Below are 10,899 nucleotides of genomic sequence, written 5' to 3'. Positions count from 1 at the left end.
ATAAGTTCCTCATTGTTAGTTATTACCAGATCTAGACAGGCATCCATTCTGGTTGGGGTCTCTACTAATTGCGACATAAATTGGTCATTAAGCAGGTTCAGAAACTTGCTGCCCTTAGTGGAACAAGTTCCACTATTCCAATCTATATCTGGGTAATTAAAATCTCCCATGATCAAAACTACATTTCTATATGCAGCCTTTCCAATTTGAAATAGCAGCTGATCGTCCCCCTCATTGCTAATGTTGGGTGGCTTGTAGCATACACCTACAAGTAGTGTGTGACTCTTCTTACTATCTAGGTTAATCTCTACCCACAGCGTCTCCACATTACTACTGTCATCATGCACATCTTCCTTAATACTGGGCTTAAGTTTAGGGTTTGCATATAAACAAATCCCTCCCCCTTTTCTATTTACTCTGTCCCTTCTAAAAAGTGAATATCCTTGTAAGTTTACTGACCAGTCATGCGTATCATCCCACCACGTTTCTGTGATACCGATCAAGTCATATTGTTCATTACTTACCAATATTTCCAGCTCACCCATTTTGTTTGCCAAGCTTCTCGCATTTGTTAAGACATTTAAGGTTACTACCCATTTCTGGTATAACAGTTGACAAATAATTCTTGACAGCAGGTTTTGTACTATGCAACACCATATTGTCTGTGCTAACCCCACCAGTGCTGTCACCCCCTTTTCCCATAGCTAGACCCCCTTCCGAGTCTACTCTAGCTAGCACTTCATTTCTATATTTATCCTCCCCCCAGAACCTAGTTTAAAAGATCCTCAATTCCCCTAGCCATCCTCTCCCCTAGCACTGCAGCCCCCTCCTCATTGAGGTGCAGTCCATCCCTGCTGTAGAGTCTGTAGCCGACTGCAAAGTCTGCCCAGTTCTCCAAAAACCCAAATCCCTCTTTCTTACACCATGCTCTTAGCCACGCATTGATCTCCCTAAGCTCCCGCTGTCTCCCTGAAGTAGCGCTTGGTACTGGTAATATTCCAGAGAACATTACCTTGGAGGTCCTTTGCCTAAGTTTCTGACCTAGTGCCCTAAACTAATTTTTAAGGACCCCCCACCTGCCCTTAACTATGTTGTTTGTACCAACATGTACTACGACCACTGGATCATCTCCAGCCCCTCCCAACAATCTGTCTACCCGGTCCACAATATGTCGAACCCGAGCACCCGGAAGACAGCATACTGTTCGGCATTCGGGGTCCTGGCGACAGATTACCCTATCAACCTTCCTTATAATTGAATCCCCTACCACCAGCACCTGTCTAGCCTTCCTAGCCTTCTGGCTCCCCACTATGCTGGAGAGGCTACTCTCCTGCCTGCTAGGAGAGTTAGCCTGCCCCAGAAATGCTTCCTCTGAGCTGGTCTCCCCAGCATCTTCGCACAAACTGGCAAACATGTTGGGGTGATCTAGCCCAGAACAAACCTCCCTAGCTCTCCGGCCCCTGCTGCCCCTTACACAACTAACCCAGCTCTCTGCCCTCGAGACCTCTTCTTCCCCATCTCCACCCCCCTCAGCACTGGCCCCAGCCAATGCCTGCTCTGTAAGCAGCAAGCTCCTCTCCATGTTGTCTATGTCCCTCAGTGTTGCCAGTTGCCTCTTTAGATCTATCACAGTACATTCCAAAGAAGCAACCTGCTCACACTTGCAACAGCGGTATGGCCCCTGGGGAGCTCGCTCCAAGAGCACATACATTTTGCAAGACATGCACTGAGTGGCATTATCCAACATGCCTCCTAATGTAAGACGCAAAATATATATAACTATATTATATGGAATTTCAAGGATGTATACTTTACCCTCCTTTTTGTCTTTTAACTCCTTCTTTGCTTGTAACTCCTCACTTAGAGATGTCACTTAGGAGATTCGCCCCAGCTCAGGATTCGCTTGTGTGTCCAAGCTAAATGTAACTGCAAAAAGCCAAGCAGAACTCACAGGGTATTTCTGTAATCTGGAGAAGCAGGTGAACCGGTTGCAGTATATTTTCAGCGGTACTGAACTTGTGAAACACGTTTTCATTTGTGAAAAAAATATTACAGCAAATGTTGCCAGATATTTGTGGAAAAATTGTATGGCAAGTGTGATAATGCTCCTAGGAACACACCCTAGGTTGTGGGTTTATGAAAATTACTCATTAGTAATTTCTTATTCCTGGATAATTCCACTTTGCAATAATAGCAGCAATAATTCAGTGGATTAGGGCACATCTAGCAGGGCAGACATTTCACAAACTACCACCTGTTAAGTCACTGAGCCACCTGTAAAGTCACTGAGCTCTTCAGTATGAACTATTCTACTGCCAATGTTTGTCTATGGAGATGGCATAACAATGGTTATGGTTCAAACATCTAAATTCAGTAATTAGGAGGGTTGTCCATATATAGTTTACTTTCACTTTTAGTTTATTTGAGCGTATTTCACAGTAGTTTAATATTCACTAAAGTGGGAGTTAGCAGTTATGTTTTTGAGTCAGTGGATTCATTAAGAGTGAGTTTTCTCATGCAAAAAAAACTGAACTGGACATATATAATGTATGGTTTAGTCAGTTAAGTGACTTTCAATGCATCACAGTGAGCTATGTGTTGGGCAGGGCCAGTCAACTGCCTCTTGTAGCAACTGGAGTAGACACTTCATAATGGAAAGTAAAGTCAGTGGCGTTTATTTAGTAATGGGATTGGTTAGAAGAATCTGCAGGAAAGTTGTGGTTTCCAATCCCCCACTTCTATTTTAGTTATTATTAGTCAGTACCAGCGAGAGATAATAGTAAGAAGGGCTCATCACCCCCATATAATGAGCAATATAATTCAATAGGTAAGGGGATCTTTTCTGTAGACCCCTTGTCTTCAGGGAGTAACTCCATTAATTACTTGTGCTGCTAACGACAGGCAAGATAGCAATTGAGGAAGCACAAAATAAGCAAGATTTGTACACGTCACATGGGATGCATACAAGAAAGCAATCGAAGAAGAGGTGGTGTCTTGGCTAGCTGAGCTTTGGCTTGTTTTACTCTTCTTCTAAGATCGGGGACACAAGCTGTTCCACGTTGACCTGTTGCTAGTATCTCTGTTTATAACATGTAAATGAAACTCACATCACCATTGTAAACAGTACCTGCATGAAGACAAATACAGTATGTATTTTTCAACATTCAAGGAGTGGTAGTTCCCAACACAAAGTCTAACTAAAACTCAATGAATTGTTAGAAATTGCTATAAGAACTCTCTAAAATGTATCTGTCTCAGTTTATGACATTGCTCCATTATAACAAATTACAATGAAAGTAACAAGAATTTATTGTGGGATTAATGGAAGGTCATATCAGTGGTTGGTGATGGGACATAAATGGGATGATGTGTGAGATTACTGATGGGTTGTGGAACGATTATTAAAGATGAAATGCAGAGGTTACTGATTGTCTGATGCCATAGATTAAGAGGATTTACTTATTTATCCTGCCAGGGAAAGTGCTGTGATCGTATGTCGGTTCAAATATAAAATGTATAAATATAAAATGTGCATATCTAAATTAAAAAAATGTGATCTTGCTGAAAAGACCAATTATCAAGTGCACATTAATTTCAACTGCACATGGACCTTCCCTTGGATAGTCAGCATGGGAGAAACTCCCTTCTCACGACTGAATTGCCAGAGCCTCACTGCAAATCGCCATATACAAATAAAAACTGTGAGCGGGCGTTGGCAAAAAGCGCGATAGCAAAGTGCAACGATTATGATAATGTGAGACGCTAAAGACCTAAATTCTTTACAGTGGTAGAGTTTTATTACATGAAATATATGAATTTAACCAAATGGGTTACTGTCTCCTTCCCTCCCACCGCGCTCTCTCACCCTCCCTTGTCTGTCCTCTGGCTGTGTTTTAAACCTTCACTGCTCTGATCTCTTCTGACAGCTGTTATGTCAGGGAGGGGTGGAGCAGAGATGGGTATACATGGGGAGGGCAGGATAGGGTTTTAGGCAACATTTCACAGCATCTCATTTATTTAGCTCTACTGTAACTGGACCACTACTGAGAGGATATTGTGCGTGTGCCTCTGCTTCGGATCAAAGGTGCTGAGGTATTCCAGTGGGGAATCTGTGTCTGGCATACCTGTCGTGTGGGAGTTGGCTTAAAAAAAAAAAAAAAAAAAAAAAAAAAAAAAAAAAAAGGATAACAGAGCGAAGCAGAGCGGATCCGAGACAAGACCTTCCGAAAGTATGAACACCAAAGAGGAACCAGAAAAGATGGAAGCACCTAATGCACCTTTGTTGTGAAAATAACAAAAACAAACATCTTCTTCTCTTTTCAGAATCTGAGCTGAAAACCTTTAACTGACAGAATGATTATTCGACTTGGACGTCTTACCCCAGGTTACTTCCGTCTGTTACAGGTACTAAAACACAAACTAAAGCTAAACCTAGCACAGCAAAGAGAAATATCTAGTTTGAATGTTGATACAAGGTTGACATTGGGTTCTGCAAATAAAAAAACTTTAAATGTGAAAATGCTTCCATTTGAGTGCCACGTAGACTGGGGCCAGTGTCTGGCTGGTTGTAATAGATATTCATATGTATCTGAATGTTGCTTGGGCAGCTTGTTACTGTCATGTAGTCATAAGATCTCCAGGTATATTAGTGTTGTCATGTTAAATTGAATAAAATCTCAGCACCAAACCATCTTACACAGCTGTTTCTCTCAGTTGCAGGTTTCTGGAGAGCTAGTATCCGAACCAAAGGATCGCTTGGTGAATCATTTAGCACTGCTTTTGGCCCTTATGGGCCTTGGCTTGTCCTATTACAGTGTACGACAGATGGTACAAGAGTCCAGTATTCCCCCGTCACATTGACCTAATGGTGAGATAGAGCAATGCAGGACAGAAAACATGAATGAGAAGATATAGGCAAAGAAGTACAGATGTGAATGTAAACAGACACCCAGACCCAACTGCAATGGAGATGCTGAGGAAAAAAAATGTTATAGTGATAACTCTTGAATAGGAATTAGTGTGGGTGAAAAGAAAGCCATCGCATGTAATAAATAAGAGATGGGACTAGCAGGTACACAATAATGCAGCTCTTTCTAAAGTCTTGGGATATTCAACTTGAGTACGTGTACAAGGCTCCAAGCCTGTCCCTAATTAAAATGTGTTCTGGACTTACATCTTTTATTAACAGTTTATATAACTGAAAATAAGGACATTGTGTGGAATGTTATTTGAAAATAAAATGATCTATTCTCTTTAGAAAATGACTTCTTGTAAATAGAAATGAGTCCACATTTTGTGTGTGCTTGTTTAGGAGAGAGATTATCTACAGCTATTATGCGTGCATGATTTTACACATATACAGAAGCTCATGTTCTCCAAACCCCACCCATGTTGCAGTCACGTTTGGCACTGCAGAAGTTAAACTCTGCAGCAGTTTGTGCGTGCGGTGGGAGAAACCAGACATGATTGGAAGTGACAGGCGGATGTATTTAGGGATGGCTGATCAAGCTACACATACAAACAAAGTGGGTCATCCTGTTACATAACCGTAAGAGCACACAAATTAGTATACGCAGCAGCAAATATTTTCATCAGACAGACCAATCCAAGCAAAAATGTTATTGTCACAAGATGTTCCCAAGAATATAACATATTTGTACCATGTGGGTTGCACAACACACCTATACAGAGCGTGGCTGTGTCTGAAATGTACACATGAAGGCAACATTGTGCAGACACCAAGACATTGTTAGGATAATAGCAGAAGTCCAGTTTCTTAAAGATGGATCTATACATGACAAGATACATATACAAGAGTCCAGTATAATTCAGAAATTATTCCATCTGCACCTCTTGCGTCATGACTTCAGTTTTTTTAGGAGGGATGTAAGACCCCATTCCTGCTGCTCTTTCTGCTTCCTCTTGAGTATATGGCTCTTCTTTCAGCTGCTTGAGCCTGAAAAGAATGAAAATAACACATTTATGTTCCCATAAACACAATCCTTGGCTATATCAAAACACTCTTAGTAATGCCAAATGATAGAAAACACCTATATAGCCTACTTTTTCCCTCAGATCAAATACCAGGTAAGCATGCCACTACATAAGAATATACTTCATCAGAATATATAAGTATATGGTACAGATATAGATAAGGGGTGTTTTCACCTGCGCTTGTGAACTTTTGTTTTGAAATGTTCCTTTAACGTCTTTAGGTCCACAAAGTATCTACTGAAAAAACACAAATACAAGGATTAATGAGCAAAACTATTGAACACTTGTAAACATTGATATATTAAATAGAATAAAGCACACAAAGTTTAAAATCCATTACTGTAACACATAATATGGAAACATTAGCAAGGTTTACTGATTAAATTATACAATGTATACACATTAGAAACTCACCTGATATGTAGAACATATAGGCAGTCATCCTTGCTCTCTATTCTTAGGGTCTGTAAAATTATTCCTCAATATTAAGTCATTCCTCTCATTGTCTTAAGTTACCTATTTCCATATCTGTTTGGGTCCCAGTATTGATCCCTGAGGTCCCCCACTATTGAGAAATCCTCCCTCCAAATATACACCATTAACAATCTTAAGTGACAGGAGACTAAAGGTTAAAGTTAATAGTATGTATTCAGAAGAAGGTCTTGTTACTAGTGGGGTACCTCAGGGACTCATATGTTTTAATATTCTTATTAGCAATGTGATAAGGGGTCAAAAGGTCAAGTATGTATTTTTTGCAGATGATAATGAGATCTATAGGGTAAGCATTCCAGATGAAACAAATCAAATGGTGTGACAGGTCAGTTTAATGTTGATAAATGTAAAATAGTGCACTTGTAACATAAAAATCCCAAAGGCAGAATATAGCACTGGGGGCACATAAAAAGAGGGGTAGTTGGAAGTAATTAACGTATTTGCTCGATTATAAGACAAGGGTTTTTTGGGGGTTTTTTTTTGAGGTCGTCTTCTAATCAGACCACAAATAGAGGTCTGATTACAAAACTAAGATCCCCCACAGCGCTACAGGGGACCTGGCTCATTCTCTCTGTCAGCCGGCGGGTGCCTGTGCAATGAGCACAGACAACCTCCGCTGCTGCCGGCACTCCAGGGCTTCTATGTCTGAGCACCGGCATCGCATTACCTTCCGGTGCTCCACCATAGAAGCCCTGGAGTGCCGGCAGCAGTGGAGTCAGAGTGGCTTTTGGGGGGTTAAAGGGCACATCAGGGAGGCAGAGTGGAATATAGGGTTTAAAAGGCATATCTGGGGCAGAGTGCCTTATTAGGGAGGCAGAGTTGTATATATGGGTGTATAAGGCATATCTGGGAGGCAGAGTGGCAAATAAAAGGAAATACAAACAAACAAAAAACATTTTTTTCCCAATAATAGTTTTCATTAAATATAAAAAAAATGTTTACATGTGAATTAGTATTTACTAGTAAAACTTTTCCTATATTTGTCTTATATTCCGGCTTTTTTTCCTAAATTTATATTCAAATTTTGGGGGGTCATCTTATAATCAGGGTCCTCTTACAATTGAGCAAATACAGTATTTTAGAGGCAAGCAGGAAACACAGTAAAATGTAGGAAAAAGCAAACAGGGTGCTGGATTGTATAGTGGCAGGTATTAGCAGCAGAAAGCAGGAGGGGGTTTATGCAATTTTAAAAACCTCTGGTATTACTTGACCTAGAGTTTTGTGTACAGATCTGGAGGCCCCATATTTGAGAGAAAATTCTGAGAAGGGCTACCAAAATGGTGAACAGTTTACAAAATAAGAATTACAGGAAATACTCAATATCTAAAAAGATGATGAAATGCAAATACATAAAAGGGATCTAACAAATTATAGGAGGAGAGTTTATCTCAAATGTAGAGATGTTAGAACAAGATGTTAATCCAAAACTAGAGGGGTCAGTAGTTTAGATATAATGTAAACGTTCAACAAATGGAGAAATGTGTTTGCATTCAATTAAAAGTTCACTTCTCCAATGAAACGTTTTATAATTGAGGCATTTTAAGACACAATGGACATTTTATGTCCCTTTTATGTGTATTACTATTCTTAGGGGAAGCATAATTATTGTTTTATGGCGCCATCATATTACACAGCACTGTACAATGAGCAAACAAGTATCATATTGACAGAAACAAGAGGTAAGGAGGACCCTGCTCAAACGAGCTAATATATTATATATTTCTATACAAACTTTAATTACATTTCCATGTGTAATGTTTCTTGTACAATATTAGACTTTTTAAAATTAAAAATTATTTATATAGTTCCTACCATGCTTTATTTGTGTAGACACTTAACTTACAAAATAAGTCACACTTTAGCCACACTGCTTAACAATTACTGGAGTTGATAAGTGGTTTGTTATCCAGTTTAAACCCAACTGACAAACTTGATCGACTAAAAGAAAACACGTTTAATGTAGCTCTTTTTCTTTGTAGTTACATTTTCTAACAGCAATTAAAACACTCAACTATTCTATATAGAAATTTTAGGGCTGCGACTAACGATTATTTTACAAAGTTTTTTTCATTTATTTAAAATAATTTAACAAACAGGATGTTAAAAACAAACAGCAGAATAAAAAAGCATTTTTTGTTTTTATTTCCCAACCTGCCCCCCCCTCATTATCCACATTTGAGCCCAGGTTTGCCACTCTGCCCTCCCCACATATGCCTTATACCCAGATACGCCACTGTGCCCCCTGATATGCCTTATACCCACTGATATGCCACTCAGTCCTCCCAAGATATGCCCTATATCCCTTATACCCCAGATAAGCCTTTAACCCCCCCCATATGCCATAGTGCCCTCTGATATTATACCCCAGATATGCAACTCGGCACCCTGAAATATGCCTTATGACCCCTATATGCCACTCTGCCTCCCTGATATGCCTTATACCCCCTATATGCCACTGTGCCCCCCAGATATGCCCATTTGCCCCCCAAAATATGCCACTGTGCCCCCTGGTATGCCTTATAACCCCCTGATATGCAACTCTGCCCCGATATACCTTTTCCCCCTATATACCCCATGCTCCAGACGGTGAACGTCTGCGTGATGTGCGTAGACAACCTCTGCTTCTGGCCGGCACTTTCGCCGGGGCTTCTATGGCTAAGCACCGGAAGGTCATGTGACACTGGAGCTCCATCATAGAAGCCCCAGTGGAAGTGTCGGCAGAAGCGGAGGATGTCTATTTGCATCGCACAGACGTCCACCGGCTGCCAGAGAGAATGATCAGGGTCCCCTGCAGCGCTGCAGCGGATCCTCCTCTCTGGCAGCCTGCGAAGGTTGCGCAATGCGCGCAGACCACCCCTGTGCTGGCAGATACTTCCGTTGGGGCTTCTATGGTGGGCACCACAAGGACAGTAGCGGAAATTTTCTGCACGCATCGCACAGACGCCCCCCCCCACCGGCTGTCAGAGAGAAGGATTCGGGTCCCCTGCAGCGCTGCGAGGGATCTGGATCTTAAGTGTTATTATCCAACCCCTATTTGGAGGTCGGATTATAAAACGAGGGATATTTTTCAGAGCATGTGCTCTTAAAAACCCTCATTTTATAATCTATAAAACCAATTCAACTAATCGATAATGAAATTCGTTGGCAACGATTTTCATTATCGATTAATTGTTGCAGCCCTAATAAATGTTACTATTTTTCAATAATAAACTGAAGATATGGATTCTATGATTTAACAAATCATGTGAACAGCAGAAATACATACCAATTTGTTCTATTGCTGACATATCAGAAAAAAAAACATAATAAAAATGCACAAAGACGGGCATGTTTTAGCAAGCTGAAAATATGGAATTTCTTATAATGGCAAATAAAAGCAAACCTACCCAGGTTGCAAATGTTTACACTCTTTTCTTCTTCAACTTAACTAATTTTAGCTAGAAATTATTAAGGCTAACCCCTGTAAGGGTCTCCTACAGTAAGGGTTAAGATGGCCTCAGACGAATCTTAATAAATGTTTACATGACAGTAACCCATCAAAGTTAGACTTCACAATGCACAGTGGAGCCAGTGAGTTTAAATGTTTCAACAAAATTTAAGATGAAAAGTTGTTAAGTGTTTAGTGTCATATTTTATCATGGTCACTCAAACAGTGAGGCTTCACATAAATGGCCAGCAAAATGAGATGTCCGTATGAAGTGTCATGGACAGACAGTCTTGATGCCTAATTTTTACACATTCATATATTGTAGTTGCTCAGTCATTCTAAACTACACATGTGCAAATTCCCAAGAACAAAACTGATGCAAATGAATACAATTTCACACACTCACGCGCAGTGCAAGCAGTAGTGTTGGGCATTGCCAGGTAACTCATAGTCCAATTCCTGGTTCAGCAAGCGACGGGCATTGTCTGGACGCATGTCATGGTGGATCTGGTCTATATCCTTCACTCTGCGTTTGGTTTTCCATAGCTTTGAGATATTTTTCTTCTTGTCATTTTTGTGATTACCAACCTGCTTGGACCGTGTCATGTCTTTAAGGAGGAAGAATTACAGAACAGAAAAAAAGACATGTGTATTAAGAAATACAATAAACATAAATAAATAAAAAAATAGAATGGGTGGCACACAGTAACCAAAAAGTAGATTTCTAAAGCTAAATTTGTTTACGGCCATGAAATTTCTATTTAACCTCAGCATTAACCATATGTATCAGTTTGCCTTAGTCTGTCAATTCTAGTCTTGTCATACTCCTTGACAATATATGTATTGTAAGAAGCGCTGTGTAAATTGTTGGTGGTATAGAAATAAAACATATTATTCATAATAATAATTGCATCAAACCTTATCTGTAGATTAAAATTAGAGATAAAAGTAAGGATCCCATTAGTCATCTCCCAATGGTACAAGAA

General features: G+C 40.1%; 2 protein-coding genes across 2 annotated transcripts; one reads left to right on the top strand and one right to left on the bottom strand.

The window, feature by feature from the left end:
- Positions 1-4,353: 4,353 nt before the first annotated feature.
- Positions 4,354-4,860, top strand: ZNF593OS (ZNF593 opposite strand). Its single transcript, XM_089505993.1, has 2 exons — positions 4,354-4,404; positions 4,714-4,860. The coding sequence occupies exons 1-2, from the start codon at positions 4,354-4,356 to the stop codon at positions 4,858-4,860; spliced, it is 198 nt and encodes a 65-aa protein (XP_089362119.1).
- A 975-nt stretch (positions 4,861-5,835) lies between these two features.
- On the bottom strand, positions 5,836-10,519 carry LOC149273799 (zinc finger protein 593). The gene is made up of 3 exons (XM_089506000.1): positions 10,320-10,519; positions 6,169-6,231; positions 5,836-5,956 (listed from the first exon to the last, which is right to left on the bottom strand). The coding sequence occupies exons 1-3, from the start codon at positions 10,517-10,519 to the stop codon at positions 5,836-5,838; spliced, it is 384 nt and encodes a 127-aa protein (XP_089362126.1).
- Positions 10,520-10,899: the final 380 nt, after the last annotated feature.

This window comes from Sceloporus occidentalis, unplaced genomic scaffold (assembly GCF_023333645.1).
Source record: "Sceloporus occidentalis isolate IW3139 unplaced genomic scaffold, rSceOcc1.0.p SCAF_359, whole genome shotgun sequence".
In the NCBI taxonomy this organism is placed as follows: Eukaryota; Metazoa; Chordata; class Lepidosauria; order Squamata; family Phrynosomatidae; genus Sceloporus; species Sceloporus occidentalis.
This window is presented reverse-complemented; position numbering and strand designations above follow the sequence as displayed.

Bases quoted from the DNA above. Each gene is read 5' to 3' on its own strand.
- ZNF593OS (XM_089505993.1), top strand. From the start codon at position 4,354: ATGATTATTCGACTTGGACGTCTTACCCCAGGTTACTTCCGTCTGTTA. The intron at 4,405-4,713 runs GTACTAAAACAC...TGTTTCTCTCAG, and splicing joins GTTACTTCCGTCTGTTACAG to TTGCAGGTTTCTGGAGAGCT.
- LOC149273799 (XM_089506000.1), bottom strand. From the start codon at position 10,519: ATGACACGGTCCAAGCAGGTTGGTAATCACAAAAATGACAAGAAGAAA. The intron at 6,232-10,319 runs GTGAGTGTGTGA...GTGTTTTTTCAG, and splicing joins CACTACTGCTTGCACTGCGC to TAGATACTTTGTGGACCTAA. The intron at 5,957-6,168 runs GTGAAAACACCC...CATTCTTTTCAG, and splicing joins ACAAAAGTTCACAAGCGCAG to GCTCAAGCAGCTGAAAGAAG.